This window comes from Naumovozyma castellii, chromosome 5 (assembly GCF_000237345.1).
Source record: "Naumovozyma castellii chromosome 5, complete genome".
In the NCBI taxonomy this organism is placed as follows: domain Eukaryota; kingdom Fungi; phylum Ascomycota; class Saccharomycetes; order Saccharomycetales; family Saccharomycetaceae; genus Naumovozyma; species Naumovozyma castellii.
Window position 1 is genome coordinate 471,174 of NC_016495.1, and position 16,211 is coordinate 487,384.

General features: G+C 35.8%; 6 protein-coding genes across 6 annotated transcripts; 4 read left to right on the forward strand and 2 right to left on the reverse strand.

The window, feature by feature from the left end:
* Window positions 1-323: 323 nt before the first annotated feature.
* On the forward strand, window positions 324-2,648 carry BRN1 (condensin subunit BRN1; the record flags this gene model as incomplete). The annotated part of the gene is made up of 1 exon (XM_003676621.1): window positions 324-2,648. The coding sequence occupies one exon, from the start codon at window positions 324-326 to the stop codon at window positions 2,646-2,648; it is 2,325 nt and encodes a 774-aa protein (XP_003676669.1).
* Window positions 2,649-2,819: 171 nt separating this feature from the next.
* On the forward strand, window positions 2,820-3,575 carry MRX3 (Mrx3p; the record flags this gene model as incomplete). The annotated part of the gene is made up of 1 exon (XM_003676622.1): window positions 2,820-3,575. The coding sequence occupies one exon, from the start codon at window positions 2,820-2,822 to the stop codon at window positions 3,573-3,575; it is 756 nt and encodes a 251-aa protein (XP_003676670.1).
* A 6-nt stretch (window positions 3,576-3,581) lies between these two features.
* On the reverse strand, window positions 3,582-4,226 carry ROX3 (Rox3p; the record flags this gene model as incomplete). Its single annotated transcript, XM_003676623.1, has 1 exon — window positions 3,582-4,226. The coding sequence occupies one exon, from the start codon at window positions 4,224-4,226 to the stop codon at window positions 3,582-3,584; it is 645 nt and encodes a 214-aa protein (XP_003676671.1).
* An 899-nt stretch (window positions 4,227-5,125) lies between these two features.
* NCAS0E02430 (60S ribosomal protein eL32) lies at window positions 5,126-5,521 on the forward strand (the record flags this gene model as incomplete). The annotated part of the gene is made up of 1 exon (XM_003676624.1): window positions 5,126-5,521. The coding sequence occupies one exon, from the start codon at window positions 5,126-5,128 to the stop codon at window positions 5,519-5,521; it is 396 nt and encodes a 131-aa protein (XP_003676672.1).
* Window positions 5,522-5,939: 418 nt separating this feature from the next.
* On the forward strand, window positions 5,940-7,427 carry AVT5 (amino acid transporter; the record flags this gene model as incomplete). Its single annotated transcript, XM_003676625.1, has 1 exon — window positions 5,940-7,427. The coding sequence occupies one exon, from the start codon at window positions 5,940-5,942 to the stop codon at window positions 7,425-7,427; it is 1,488 nt and encodes a 495-aa protein (XP_003676673.1).
* Window positions 7,428-7,590: 163 nt separating this feature from the next.
* TEL1 (DNA-binding protein kinase TEL1) lies at window positions 7,591-15,963 on the reverse strand (the record flags this gene model as incomplete). Its single annotated transcript, XM_003676626.1, has 1 exon — window positions 7,591-15,963. The coding sequence occupies one exon, from the start codon at window positions 15,961-15,963 to the stop codon at window positions 7,591-7,593; it is 8,373 nt and encodes a 2,790-aa protein (XP_003676674.1).
* Between the last annotated feature and the right edge of the window lie 248 nt (window positions 15,964-16,211).

Consider the following 16,211-nt stretch of genomic DNA (forward strand, 5'->3'; position numbering starts at 1 on the left):
CTTATCCCCTCCATCCCTCTAACCGCCTCTTTCTTTTCTGTTTATAACTTAACCTAAAATTAAATTAAATTAACCTAACCTTCTGAATTACAAATCTCACACATTTTTTTTATCTTCCATCGTGATATGTACGTATAATAATCAAATACTATAAATATATTATACTAAATCGAATTCTCAAATTTCTATACATATTTATTTCATTTTCACAAGCGGCAAGGCGAAATGAAAACAAATAAAAACAAACATCTGATTCATTCATCATCACTTCATTAACTTGCAAACACCAACGACACACACAGCAAGATCAGTGCACCGATCCAATGAGCACGGCACTTCGCTACGACAACGATGACGATGAGCAGGGCCTCTTTACAAACCAATCCACCGTGATGGCCAACTTCGAAGAATGGATCAAGATGGCCACGGATAACAAGATCAACTCGAGAAATAGTTGGAATTTCGCCCTGATTGACTATTTTTACGACCTGAATGTGCTAAGGGATGCCGAGAATAATATCAATTTTCAAAAGGCTTCCGCTACGTTGGATGGTTGTGTTAAGATTTACTCTTCGAGGGTGGATTCAGTTACCAATGAGACCGGTAAGTTGTTGAGTGGGCTGGCACAGAAAAAACCTAAACAGGGCAATAATAAGGATCCCAATGGTGAAGATGGTACTGAAGAGGAAGGCCAAGAGGGAGAGGAAAATCAAGAAGATGAAGATGCGGAGGGGAACGATAGTGTTAGAATTGATCCATTGACGGGGCTCCCGATTGGTAAAGATGACGATCATAATGCAAGGAGAAGAAATTACAATAGAGTCCTAGAGACTACATTGGTGGAGTTTGATACCATTAAGATGAAGGAATTAGACGAGGAATTAAATATCGATCCCTTATTTAAGAAGGCACTTATTGATTTTGATGAAGGTGGCGCCAAGAGTTTGCTATTAAATACATTGAATATCGATGATTCTGCCAGAGTAGTGTTTGATGCGTCAATTACCGATCAAAGCAAACCGGAACACTTACTCCAAGACATACCCGAGGAAGAAGAAGAAGAAGAAGAAGAAGAAGAAGAAGAAGAAGAAGACCCGATCGAAGATTCATCTATACAACATTCTCGCAATGAATTGCAAATTAATACCAATTTAACAGATATGGCTTTTGAGTCCATGGATAAATACGCCATTGAAGATGAAATTCTTGCCCTGGGGATGGATTTTATAAATTTTAATCAGATCTCCGTATGTGAAATATCCTCTTCCATTCAACAACTTCGGAACGTGGTGGATGACATCAACAAGGCAAAATCATTTATTGATAGTGTGAATAGTAAATTTGACAATTTCTTAACTGATCAAGAATTGAAAGATGTGATACCTGATGCAAGTTTAAACATGAACGATGGTGTAGATGATTTTGATACAGGTATTGGGCAAGAACTAGATTACTCTATGCAGCAAGAGGAAGATCATATGCTTGGTGAAGATGATGTTCATGGTGAGGAAAATGCAGATGAATTGGATGGAGATGAGAACATTGCAACAGCAGCAGCTAATAGTATATTTGAGCAAGATTTAATGGCATATTTTGATGAAAGTCTAAAGAAGAATTGGCGTGGTAGAGAACATTGGAAAGTTCGTAATTTTAAAAAGAGTAATCTACCTAAGAGTTTGGAAGAAACAGCGACGACAACGACGACTAGTAATGATTCCAGCAATTTGCAAACATCTAGTAATGATAATACTGTTAAGCCACCCACAAAGAAACAAGCGTTTGAGATTGATTTTTTCAGTAATGATGATTCCTTAGAAGAGATGGTATTTGCCCCAAAGAAAAAAGCTCATATTGATATGAGATTAAAGGACCGTGAAGACGCATCACATTATTTATTGCCAGATGATTATCATTTCTCAACGGATAAGATAACAAGATTATTTATTAAGCCAGGTCAAAAAATGAGTCTATTTAGACCAAAGAAGAGTAGTAAAGATGGTGCAAGTTCATCATTAAGATACAATACTTCCAACCATCTTAACGGCGATGCCTCAAATAAATCCAACAATGGCGGAGCAGAAATTGCTGACGAACAGTTTTGGGCTGACAATTATGAGAAGAGGGAAGAAAACCATGCAAATGACGATAATGACGAAGACGGTGACGTTAGGGAACTAGAAATGGATAATCCATTTGATGATGGTATTGATTTCAACCAGGCATTTGAAGATAATGACGATGATGAAAATGCAGATGATGTGGGACATTCGCCTCCGTCAATTAATGAAGAGAACGATAAATTTCTACCGAAGGACAATAAGATTAATTATTCTCGAGTTGCCAAACGTGTTGATGTGCGTAGATTGAAAAAGAATATATGGAATTCCATCCAAATGCTAGTTGCCAAACGGAAGGAGGAGGAGAAGGAAAATGAAGATACAAATGTTATTAATTTCAAGTTCACCGAGATATCGCAAGAGATAAGTGGGAAATATTCTAAGGATACTGTGAAGGATATTTCAACTAGTTTCTGCTTTATTTGTTTATTACATCTCGCCAACGAGCATGGGTTGCAGATCCATAACACGGACAATTTTGAAGATCTGGTTGTTACCTATCAAGTTCCTAGTGCTGTTACAGCTCAATAGACTAATTTCATATATTCATCTACATTTGTGTATTTTAACTCCGACGATTTTCAATGCCAAAATCGATAAAGGGCGAATTCGAGAAAAATGGAGTATTTCACTAAGATGACCATGAGTAGGAGCAGAACAGAGACGTAGCACTACATATAGAATATCGAGGAGCAAAGCAAAATGTCAAAGTTTTCCATCTTCAGGAGTATTAATAGATTAGTGATTCTACCCACGACTGGTTTCACGCTGGGATATGTAAGTTTTATGAAGACATGGCCCAGTGAAGCCGGATCGATGTCTTTGAAAGATAAATTAACAGGTCCCGGTGACAATAGATTACATTTACAACGTTTAGACATTATATCTAAGATTCAAAATGATCGCTTCTATAAGAACTTCGAAGAAGATACCAGTGTGATATATCGAAGACAAAGTGAGACCTTACCTAAGGATCATTTGCCATACCATGTGGGCCAGGGAGTATTATTCGGACCAGGTAAATTAGAGATAGATCCCATTATATTCCATGATGAAGCTGATAAATCTATTGTGGTGTTCTATCATTTGGGTGAAGGGTTAGGTAACGAAAATGGGAACGTGCACAAGGGAATATTATCACTCCTTATGGATGAAGCCTTATGTTATTGTGGATTCCCCACGTTACCTAACGGTAGGGGTGTTACAGCCAAATTATCGCTAAAGTTTTTGAACGATCTGCCTGTAAATTCCACAATTGTGTTAAGGGCGAACGTGAGAGAAACTAAGGGAAGAAAATGTATCATTGATGGAACAGTAGAATCCATGCCCACTAAGGATTGGTTGAGATATTTAGTTGGTCAGGAAAAATTTAAAAAGGGTAAGATATATGCTAGTGCGGAATGTATATTAGTTGAACCTAAATGGTTTAAATATTTAAAATCATTAAAAATTATGTAAGTTTCTTTACTCCAATCTTCTTCTCTTCAAATCGTCTTGAACATCACTAGTTGGTGTAGCCATAGAGCTTCCATTTGATTTGTTTTTCCTCTTCTTACCGTTAGGATTATTGACATTATTACTTGTTGCCTTACCCGTCCCATCAAGATCAAATGCCAAATCATCCACGACAAATCCATTATCCTGTTGATTTTGAAATTCAGATGGATAAGATTTACCAAATTGGGCCAGCACATTTTCACAAACGTTCCAATCCAAATTATTAGATTGTTGAAATAAATTCAAATCCCTATCGCGTAGTTGATTAAAATATTCTTCCTGTGACATATCCTTTGATCGATTAACTTGATTCAGCATATCTGGATTATTCTGAAACAAAATCTGTGCCAATTCTCCACCTTTTCCATTTTCTCTGTTCGGTATAACGTTGAATTTCCCCGAGAGATCACTTATTTGGTTCTTGTATGATTTTCTCAATTTGACAGCCTTCCCACCATCTGGCGTAGTTCTTGCCACTTGACGAGACAAATCAGAGAGACCGTACACCGATATCAGATCATCCAGCGGGCTCGGAGTCTGCGGTTTGTATGCCGTTTCAGGGTCGATGTAATAGTAGTAAGCAGGCAGTGTATGTTGATCGTATTGTTGCATTCTGGTTTAGTTTCAGTTTAGTAATACAGGTGAATGACAACAAAAGTATATAGGATGTATGGAATGAGGGCCCTTTTATACTCTGTAGCGGTTTGTTGAGAGGGGTGACCAAAGTGATGTGCCAAGCAATGGGTGAGGGTTAAACATTCCATTGAAATTTCATTGACGTTAAAGCCAGTTCAACTGAACCAAATTTTTCAATTTCCAATGTGGAGAAATAAACGACAAAAATGGTGACTGTTTTTCTGGAAAACATCCGATCATTCTCAAATTTCTTTGGGTGTTTGGGTTAATAATTTTTTGAATTTATTTTTGGGAAATTTCGATGTTTTTTTGCGTCGGTTTCCTTCCCTCTAGCTGGCAAACAAATCTCCGTCTAACTCTAGGCTCGCGCCAGAGAGAACACAGGGAAGGATGCTTCAGGAATATACAAAATTTCAAACGTTTAATAGCCACTATTAATGAACTCACAGGTTATTGTATCTCTTGATCAACAAATAGCGCTACAGAACAGTGAATATTAAGGTATGTGTACCACCAACATAAGGAATGGATTTGTAACGGAACAAAAGTGAACATCCATACGTTTGAGATGCAACAGGAACCAGTATAATGGATGAATTAATTAATAGATTATTAATGGATACCATAAGAAAGCAGACACAGTGAACAGATGATACAGATCTAATGCGAAGGGTTACCAACCACTCATGAAACTAATAAGATCCTGTGATGGCTGCTTCTCTACCGATGAGAGTAGGAGTGATTTATAGGGACAATTGCACACACGCACAATACAAAACGTTACAATTAAACAGCTATCCTCATGTCTAACAACTCGTTCAAATGTACTAACAGTAATAAAAATAAAACTAACGTTTTATCTCATTCTTACACAGATGGCCTCCGCTTTACCACACCCAAAGATCGTCAAGAAGCACTCTAAGAAGTTCAAGCGTCATCATTCTGACCGTTACCACAGAGTCTCTGAAAACTGGAGAAAGCAAAAGGGTATTGATTCCGTTGTCAGAAGAAGATTCAGAGGTAACATTTCTGAACCAACTATTGGTTACGGTTCCAACAAGAAGACCAAGTTCTTGACTCCATCTGGTCACAAGACTTTCTTAGTTGCTAACATCAAGGATTTAGAAACTTTGATCATGCACACCAAGTCCTACGCCGCTGAAATCGCTCATAACGTTTCTGCTAAGAACAGAGTCGGTATCTTGGCTAGAGCTAAGGCTTTAGGTATTAAGGTCACCAACCCAAAGGGTCGTTTGGCTTTGGAAGCTTAAATATAGTGAAAGGATTAGTTGTTTGTTTTTCTAATTATATATCTACTACGCTATTCTATTCTCTCTATGTATCTGTCTAATAAATCACTTTATTAATTAATTTTTCTATTATCTTCGACCAACATAAATTACGTAACACGAATCTCAAATTCGAAAAAGGTAAAGGTAATCAGTCAATCAATCGATAAATAAACTGTTAACAGTTCGATAATCTTTTTTTCACGTTATTACCTTTTTACGATCCATTAAGGTCAAGCTAGAGCCTTTCATATAAAAGGATAGGATAAGTTCTTATACTTCTTTTCCTCTCTCCTCACCTACTCCTAATCATACTCCTCTTTACCCATAGAACAAAAGCATTTATCGAAAAGTTATTTCCAACCACTCAAAAGATAAGATAAGATACAATAAAGAAAATATGTCAGAACCTACATACAGTAATACTCGTTCAGGTGTGATTACTCTATTGCATACAGCATGTGGAGCGGGTATCCTAGCAATGCCATTTGCATTCAAACCATTCGGACTAGTACCTGGTTTCGCCATGCTCACCATATGTGGCCTCTGTTCACTACTTGGGTTACTACTACAAGCAAGAGTTTATCGTTATGCACCAGAGAGAGCTGCTTCATTCTTCTCTTTGACTCAAAAAATAAATCCAAATTTAAGCGTCGTGTTTGATTTGGCCATCGCTATTAAATGTTTCGGTGTAGGTGTATCATACATGATTGTCGTTGGTGATTTAATGCCACAAATTGTTTCAGGTTTAACTAAAAATGCATTGCTCTTAGACAGAGTTTTCCATATTACTTTGATTATGGCATTTGTGGCTGGTCCATTATGTCTATTGAAGAATTTAAATTCGTTAAGGTATGCATCCATGGTCGCCATATCTGCCGTCGCATATTTATGTATTTTGGTTTTGGTACATTTCATTTTCCCATCTCAAGAAATTAAAGATTTGAAAGGTGACTTTGCCGTTTGGTTCCCTCATAATGAAGGTTCTCCCTTATCAACATTACCAATCTTTGTGTTTGCCTACACTTGCCATCATAATGTATTTGCAGTGATTAATGAACAAAAGAAAACACGTTTTGCTCATGTGAAGGTTATTGCCATTATCGCTATGTTACTTGCTTTAGTTCTTTATGTGTTGATTGGAGGCGCAGGTTATTTCACATTTGGTAATCATATAGTGGGCAATATCATCACTTTATATCCACATTCTATAACTTCCACGATTGGAAGAGTAGCTATTGTTTTCTTAGTTACATTAGCATTCCCATTACAATGTCATCCAGCGAGGGCATCAATTCATCATATAATTTGTTACATTAAGCATAAGGCCAAGAAAAGAGATCAAAATCAACAAATAAAAGTATCTGGTCCAATTCAAATAATTAGAAGCGAGACAGAAAGTGCAACTTTGCTAAATAATGAAACTGAGGAACCTGGTTGGAACACATTTACCGAGCATGCCGATGATTCTCATGTGGATGCAGCAACTTCATCATCAAACCCGACATCCGAGGTTGATCCAAGTGTTTCTGAGACTAATATTGAAGAGCATCCAATCTTTAACCCTGAAAATACTCCATTAGAAGGTAAAACATTCAAAATTATAACTTTGATTTTGATTGCTTGTGCTTATACCGTTGCAATTTCTGTCACATCGTTAGCTCATGTATTGGCCATTGTTGGTGCCACTGGGTCCACTTCCATTTCATTTATCTTACCGGGCTTGTTTGGCTTTACTTTAATTGGATCTGAATATACTGAGGCTGACGAAGAAATCCCATTGAAGACTAAGATATTTAAATACGCTGGACTATTATTGCTAATTTGGGGTATTTTAGTGATGGTCGCTTCTCTATTTGCAGCAATATTTTTAGGTGCATCACATTAATTTATTTTCTTCTTTGGGAGAAATAGAAGAAACGTTTATAAATAATTATAACTATAATAAGTAATCTCTCGTTAGTGTTAAATTTTAAATATTCTAAAAGAAAAAATAATAATAATATTGAAACTTAATTCTTTAATGCAATTATATAATACTACAATGTTGGTCAGTAGAAAGGCGACCACCCCATATATATAACGGCCAAATTAGCAGGATCTGTAGCCTGAGAAATCAGTTCTTGTACTGTAGCTTCTATATTTAGCCCATTCCCCATCAACTTCTCTTCAACTCCCTTTAATGCTCTATAAGATTCTCGATTTTCTTCCTCACTATCATTTACGTCGTTACCTTTCGAACTCATACTAGAATATAAATCAGTGTCGTCTTCAAGTAAATGCTTATGTTTCCTAACAGGTGACATCACCCATGAGTATAATGGATCCCATTTTAAGACATTCAAGACGCACATCATCTTTTCTGAATCTCTTCTTAATACGGAATAAACTTTTTCGCAACTTCTCCTAAATAATCCATCCACACCTGTGACTCCAAACCCATCTATCATATCTCTAGTCAGTCTAAATGGCACTAATTCGGGAATAGGTAATAAACGACCTTGATCAAATGCAATTCCTAAATCAATATGGATAGGTTCACCTGTGGAACGATCTATTAAAATATTATTCAAGTGTCGATCACCTAACCCTAAAAGATATCCAACAATGGACGTAGTAGCAACACCTTTAGTATAACGTCTCTTAGCTTCTAACCATTCATTGGCATCAGGGAATGCATCAAAAAAGAAATTCCTCATTTCTGGTTGAATATCTTCCGTAATCTTCAAGTAGGTTCTTAAGCGACAATCTGCATCCTTTGTTTGGACCGATTTCATTGCCTTTCTTGCCTGATCAAACTTGAGTGTGTCATTCTGATGTAAGTCCGATAGAATTTGATGCAATGCCAACGAGTTGGCTACAAATTCTATAATACCAGCCTGTGGACCTAGTGGTATAACTTTATAGGTTCTAATCCCCATCTCGAATTTTCTTAACTGTTTGTCATTCTTCAAAATATTATTGACTTGTTGGAAGACTTGTTCCATAATTGCATCCTGCCTTAAATCGTCGTTACTCCCCTTCATAAGAACCCGGTGAATAGAACCATCTGATATAGTGAAAGTAACAATTTTTGGTAACGATAAACCAGTCGTGGTAATACTCACCGTTTCATCAACTGAGACAATATACGGTCTAGCATTTCTACCATCAGCAGAACAGCTAATAGGAAAATGTATTGTAGGTAAAGGTATCTGAAAAGTTGGTAATCTTTTCATCCAGTATTCACCGATATTTAGATTAGAAAGTCTAAGTTTCCTGACGTTACGGGCAAATTTGACATTAGCTAACTCAATTGACATTTTGCAGAATTCCTCAATGGGAGTGATGTAACTGATATAAAATTTACCGTTTTCATATCCTTGGAGTTCTTTAAATATTTGCTCTACCGCCTTAACTTTAAGGTTAATGGATGAACCCATCGTCATAGAATACCCTTCATATAACTTGATACTAAGCACGGAGAATAAGGAATCATAAGGTAGTTTATATAATAACCTCTTCATAGTCAACTGCAATGGTTTTTGAAATTCCGTTTCCTCAATAGATAATTTGGAAGCAATTTGGTTTACCCATGATAAGAACTTCCAGCTAGGGACTGCACTAATATCCTTATATAGCTTCCTATTGATCTCAACATCTTTATCATTTTCAAACCATAACCCACAGAACTTATCTAATACATTTGAGTTGTGCTTGTTTGTATACACTAAGGTATTAAGATAAAAACGGAGTGCGGTCCATACAAAATTAGTTCTTTGAGTTACTAGCCTCTTCAATAGTTCTTGATCTCTATTAAGTTGTAGTTTAACTCTATTGAAGTGACGTTTGGCATCCTTGCGTTCATCCTCAGGAAATTTTGTGTTTCTATAAATTAGTTCAAGAGCATTTAAATCAATGATTCCAGCGTCGCACCTTTTTTTCTTTTCATCTATTTCACCACTTTCTTGTAACTTTCGAACCTCTTTATTTAAGAAGTTCCCTAATGCATAGAACACATCAGCGCGCAAGGATGGATCATTCAAGGATATTTCTCTGCCATTAATATATTTATCAAATATAGCTGAAGAAGTTTCCATTTTCATTTCAGAGCTCCATTCAACAATATTAGCCACAACTTGGTCGTTTGAGACTTCCAGTAACGATCTTATCTTCATTTCAGGAGATGAGTTGCTGAGACATTCTATGGGTTCTGTCCCCTCTTCCAATAAATCGTGCATCATTGCGATTGGTGTTTTTACTTCTTTCGATTTCCACAGAGAAATTGCTGATGAATATAGATTTAATCTTTTTGATTGGATCTGCAATACGGGATCTTGTAAATTTTTTTGAAATTGTGTCACAGTGTGGGTTAGCACGAAAGATGTTCGAAGAGCATCTTGAGAAGCATCGTTATCTATTGCGACTTCTACAAGATTTGCCAATTGCAAACAGGCTGCAATTTTCAAGTCAGAAGGTTTGAACTTTAAGGGTAATTTATCATTTCTGGATAGAGAGTCAAAAAACATAAATCTGCTTTGTAAATTAGCCTTATATCCTTCAAACTCTAATACTTCAAGCTTTCTTTTATTTAGTGTCCTAATATAACTGAGTAGGTCTACAAGCTCCGTTGAGTTTGGAGCTAAATTCAACGTGTGCCGAAACAATAGAACTTCACTAATAGTTTCCAGCCATTCGTGCTCATATTGAAAGTGATATTTACTATCAAATATCTTCAATAGAGATTGTTCTAAACTGTTGCAAACCTTCAAAGGATCTTGTGTCATACCTTTCAGGGTATAGTACAACGCTTTTTCTTTAGTATTTAGTAGTTCTGGAGCAGGTAAATCCCAGTTCCCTAATTGAAGACTCCATTTATAAGAATCATCAGATATAGCATTTGTTAGTTCGCTATTCAAGGATTTTGTAATTCCATAAAATCCATTAAATTCTGTAGAGTGCATAACTGATTGTCGCTCGATCACAGAAGACTTAATAAAAGTGGAATCCATTTCTGCGTTGCTAAATAGAAAGTTTTTCCATGAATTTGGTTCCGTCCTCTTGATAAACTGAGTGACATCCATTAGAGAATGGGGAGCAGGCAAGCCTGCCAAAAGATCAATATCATTAATAGTCTCGTATATTTGCTTTAATGTCGATATATCTAATTCTATTGAAGGTTTGGAATACATTTCTTCATAGAGCATTAATGCAAAAGTTGTATCCCCAGCTTCCATTGCGATTGAGCGTATTTCATTAAGGTCCAAGGCACCATAAACACGTATGGATTGTCGATCGTTCTTTCTAGAACCAAAACGAAGTACCTTTATAATTGATAAGATTGAATGCACTTTCCTGGCTCCATCTGTAGCAGTAAATAACTGACGGGCTTTTTCAATGAGTTCAATGGCCCAGCTGGTAACAGTATTAGGGTCGTAGTTTAACGTAGTGTATAATAACGTGGGTAGTAGTTCTTGCGAGAAGATGACGGAAGCTTTTAAAAGTGGGTCTAGGATAAATACGTGAGGTACGTTTACCATTAAATGGTGTAATAGACATGAATTTAGATGGTAAAGCCAACTTTCAAAGGTTTGGCTCCCTGCTAACAAATAATTTGCTGAAAATTCAAAAATGGTACAAAACGTTTGGAAACCAGACATGTGTAACGTTCGGTATGTTACCTCACTCATATGAACGCATATATTTCCGTAACTCTCCAATAATTTTTCCTGTATAGTCTGCTCGATATCTACTAGGAACTCACTATTCTGGACTAAAAAAAAAAGGATTGATTGAACGATAAAGTAGGTCTTAGAGTTTGTCCTTGTAACAGTGACGTCTCGTTCTAAGAAATTGAAAAATTTGCCATATATTGAATGCACATTACATGAGCCATCAAAAAGTTCAGTATAGTCTTCAAGATATATACTCCCTTTCATTTTTGGGCTCGTCGTGCTATTTGAATTAGTAAAACTTGCTAAATTATAGGACATCCAGAGCTTAAAATTAAAAGACACCGTAATATCTTTAATGGGGAACCTAAGTAAATTATCAATCATATTTTGGGGTGGAGTATACGCCAAACGAAAATGTCTGGGTGCCCTAGCATATTCAAACATCAACGACAACAAAATAATATTCTCTTCTCTATATTGTGTTGTCATCAAAAAATCGTTGTTTCCATAAATTTTGTCATCAACGGTTCTATCTTGAAGGATATCTGTGCAATATCTCCACACTTCTGAGTATTTGCTTTTCCTAGATGTAACCAAAAGGAGCATCTTAACAAGTGAACTTTTTATAGTTTTGGAAAAGTCACGTCTGAACATGAGAAGTTTTGAGAATAACACAGTCAACGCTGTATCAAGTAAAATTTCTTGTTCATATACCATTGATAAGATCCCGGTAATGAGCGGTACAAGCTCATTATGCAAATTATCTTCCACTAAAAAGTTTGAAAGTTTCACCAGTAGAAGATCAAAACTTTTGAATTTCGGCAACAATGGTTCAAATACAATCAGTATATATTTTATTCCTCGAATGCACTGAAGTTTTTCCTGCATTGTCTCAGCATTTTCAAGATCCACCAGAAACGACAGTGCCAAAAGCGTCAAATTATCAATACTGAGTAGCTCTTCACCAAACTTTGATTTAATCATTTTCACCCCTGTTAATATATTAATGCTAAGAGGAAATTGGTATCTAGGTAAGTTGTTTCCATCCTCAAAAATAATACTAAAAATGGTTGAATTTCCATAAAGTTGCTTCATTACGGGAATAACTTCGTTGAGAGACCCTAGATCAAGAAATTTTAATATCCATTTGATTGTCAGAAGAGAGTATTGGTTGTGCGTCTTGCCTAAACTTTTTCCTAAAAGTTCCTTTATAACATCAAATATTGAACTTTTAATCCCCCTTATAGTAAAGGAAAGAGGAATAGAGATATAATAACAGTCAACTAGAAGTTGTGATTCAGATGACTTCTGAACCGAAATTAATTTATCTAATATTTCTCGGCTGTTTAATCCTTGAGAGAAATATATGGCTGAAATTTCCCTAGAATACTTTTGCATGAAAAAAGACAGGTTATCAAAGCCAAACAACTCAATATCCCATCCGATCTCTTGTATGTTTCCGTCATTTATTTGACAGCACCACGACGAAAGAACGTCGAACTTGCAGTGTTCAAATAGGTTCTGCAGGTTTTGGAATTTTGAATTTTCAACTATTTTCTCAAATGCAATAAAAATATATGATCTTGTATGTTCAAAATCCGAATATAAAAGCATGTCTAAAATTGAGTATATCAAAGAGGGGTAAGAAATCTCGGAAAGCTTTATCATGGTGAGGCAATAAGAGGAAGATAATTCTATACTTTGTTGTGGTGTTCCCAGAATGGTAGTCAGCTCTGTAAACACAATATTCGAGTTTTTGTAACTAATGGTAGACATGTATTCAGATATCTGTGGTAACAATGATATAATAGTCTGATGATCCAATTGTTGTAAACATTTGGTAAATGCGGCAAATATCCTTTGCTTACCACCCTTTATTGATCCATTCGATAAATTATTATACCGTAACATGTTTAATAGAAGTCTAGTAAATCTAACAGTTGAGAAAACACCGCCAAAAGAATCATCTTCAAAACGTGCGATAATCCAATCAAGTATATCATTGCAGTCAATGTTCAACTCGTTACCTACTTCGCTGAGCCATTGCACCCTGATTGAATCTAAGTAATCACAAAGAAGCAATAACGTTAGATTACTAGTATTGTAAGATGGCCCCAACAATTTTTCACCGATTAGCTGTGTTAGGTCTTCTAAAAATGTTGGTGTAGGTAAAACATTTTCATTTAAATGTCTTCTTAGAAAGTTGATAATTGGCGGAAGACATAGCATCATATCTTCAACCTTCAAAAGTTTCATAAACCCAATTAAAGATGACATACAGATACCTACCTCCTCTCGTTTCATAATGAGCAGTAATGAACCCACAATCAGCGTAAGATCGGATTGGACATAGGGAATTGAAAGGAATTGCACTTCATCCTCTTTTGTTCTACGTTCAGAGTTACCTCTCACATTCTCCGCAAACTCATCATCTGGAGCAATGGCCTGTGATCGTATTAAAATTTCATTAAAACTACCCAATATTGTTGTTGCATCTAGACCCTCAAAAAGGAGATGGCTTACATTGGGGGCATTCAGCGTAAGTAGGCGCTCGGAAAGGTTACTGAAGTATTCGCTGTCTGTTGATGTTGAAGATAATCCTAACCGGACTTTTTCCTTGTAAAACACTGTGAAATTCACAAAGTTTGAATCACCAGAAAGATATGATATTATTTTTAAAATTTCAGTTAACCAAAAAACATTTCTTGATTCCTTCTGAGAATATGAGTTCCCAACTAAGTCTAAAATTTGAGAAAGTAGGCTATCTATATGCACCTTCTCGAGGTTACATTTTATTATTTTTGTGTCGTAGGAACCAAAGGTCTTGTTCCGTAGCTGTTTCTGCAAAAGAAAATTCCTTTGTTCCTCTAATAATTTCCAATAGTAATACTTAGACTCCCAGCGAGTACTATGCCAATCAAATACTCGCCATTTTTCATCTTCAATAAACGTTCGTTCCTCAACATCTCGCCCTGAAAGCCAACCAATAAACCTTGCAAAGGTAAATTTCTTATCGTTAAAGTTATTAAGCTCCGGCCATTTTTGATTTAACCAGTCAACTATTCTTGAAGAAGAAGAGCGTCCTGTTCTAGATTTGAAATTTTTGCCATAGATTTGAAGTGTCTCCCAAAAGCAAAACGTCTCTTGTGACAATATAACTGGACCATTGATATCTGAGAGTTCGTACATGTCGTATATCAAATTTAAGGCTTTCTCATCCAAAAGAATCTGATTCGAATATCTAAGAAGGGTGCTAACTAGAGTACATGCTTGACGACAGAGTGTCAATACTTTGACCAAAGGTAAAGACAGTTTTAGTATCGTAACGAAATCTTCATAGCAATCTGGATAATCTCTCTGAGATATCAAAGGAATTAAAGTCAAGAGTGACCAGCCTATTAGCTCTGTATTGCTAAACTGTTTCAAAATTATTTCTTGTAAAGATTTTACTTGACTGGCTTTAATATTCGTCAATGCTGAAACAAAGGAACAAAGTTGCAGACCAAATATTTGAAAAGTGGTGCCTGTCGTGCTGCCAATGCAGTTCTTAATGAATTCAAATATACTGTCAGAATCCTTCAAATACGAGGCATAATTTTCAAGTTTTCTCCTTCTCTTGAATAAGGGAATGCTTACCTCCAGAGGATCACATACTCTCATATTGTAATATGATAATAGTAATTTTGTTACGCTAAATAACTTAAGCCAAGGTAGCGTTGCGCCACTATCTTTCAATTTGAAATCACCAAACTCGAACCATGATATCAACTCCATATTTTGATAATCTTGAAACTCAATGCTATCCAATGATAAATCCTGAGGGATATAATCATGCAATCGAAAGATGATGGAGTCTTGGAGTCTTTCAATAAGATATTCTAGATCAGGTTTGTCTTCTCCAATCATTGTTGGCATTCTATTATTCAACAATTCACTACTGAATATATCAAAATATGCTAATTCCAGTTGAATATGTTCCTTAGTAGAATGGCCAATGATAAAGTTATATTTCCATGTTTCATCAATTAATCTTAATGTGTCCCTAATATTTAAACAATGAGTCTTCACGACTAAATGATTGATTAGCCTAAGGATAGGATATGTGTTACCATTTTCCTTCTTGCATGACCGGATGTATTTAATGACAGTTCCATGGAGTAGCACGGATAGTTGGTTTAGTCCTAGATTATCATAAGAAACTAGCGTGTCAACAATTGATATAAGGTTGGAAATGATAGGATCAGTGAGTGAGATTTGAAGATACACTTCTATATTTTTGCATATTCTTTCTACCAAAGTGATATATCTCTGGACTGTAAGTTTAAATTGAAATTTATCACTCCGTATGATGTATAGTAAAGCTGCTGATAAATGGGCAGCGATTGGAGTAACAATAGCATCTGATTCATATCTGGTCATTAATTCAGGTAACGCTGTCAATAATAAGTTCATAGTTTTTAGTTTACAACGAGAGAATGTCTTCTCGATGAATAACCTGAACACATAAGCAATTGTTGAGAGTCTATTCTCCAGTAGATGTATCTTATTCACATTAGAGTCATCTGGCTGTTCTAATAATTTATCATATTTCCTTGTTTCCAGATCAAGTAATTCAATAAAGGTTTCTGTAGTAGATGCAAGCGATTTTGTTGGAATAGCCTCCGGATCTCTTTTCAACAGTGAGGTTAATTCTTCAAGTGCTGATGATCTCTCTTTAATCTTCGTTGATGATAATGATTCTAGTGTAGATGCAACATGGAAATCATTCATAACTTAGTATATACAGTCCTAAGAGTTCTTCTTTATTGCAACGCGTAAAGTGATGTACCTTCTCTAAATAGTGATGAGGTTTTTAAGAATTCCCAGCTTCGAAGTTATAGATATTAGAGGAAGATTTGGAATTGAAAAATAGTACTAAATACACTTTTCTTTTATTGTTTTGGATTTATTAATTAAAGATGTAATAATATTAAAAATTTATAGATGTAAATGATTTTATGATTTTAATACTGTAAACT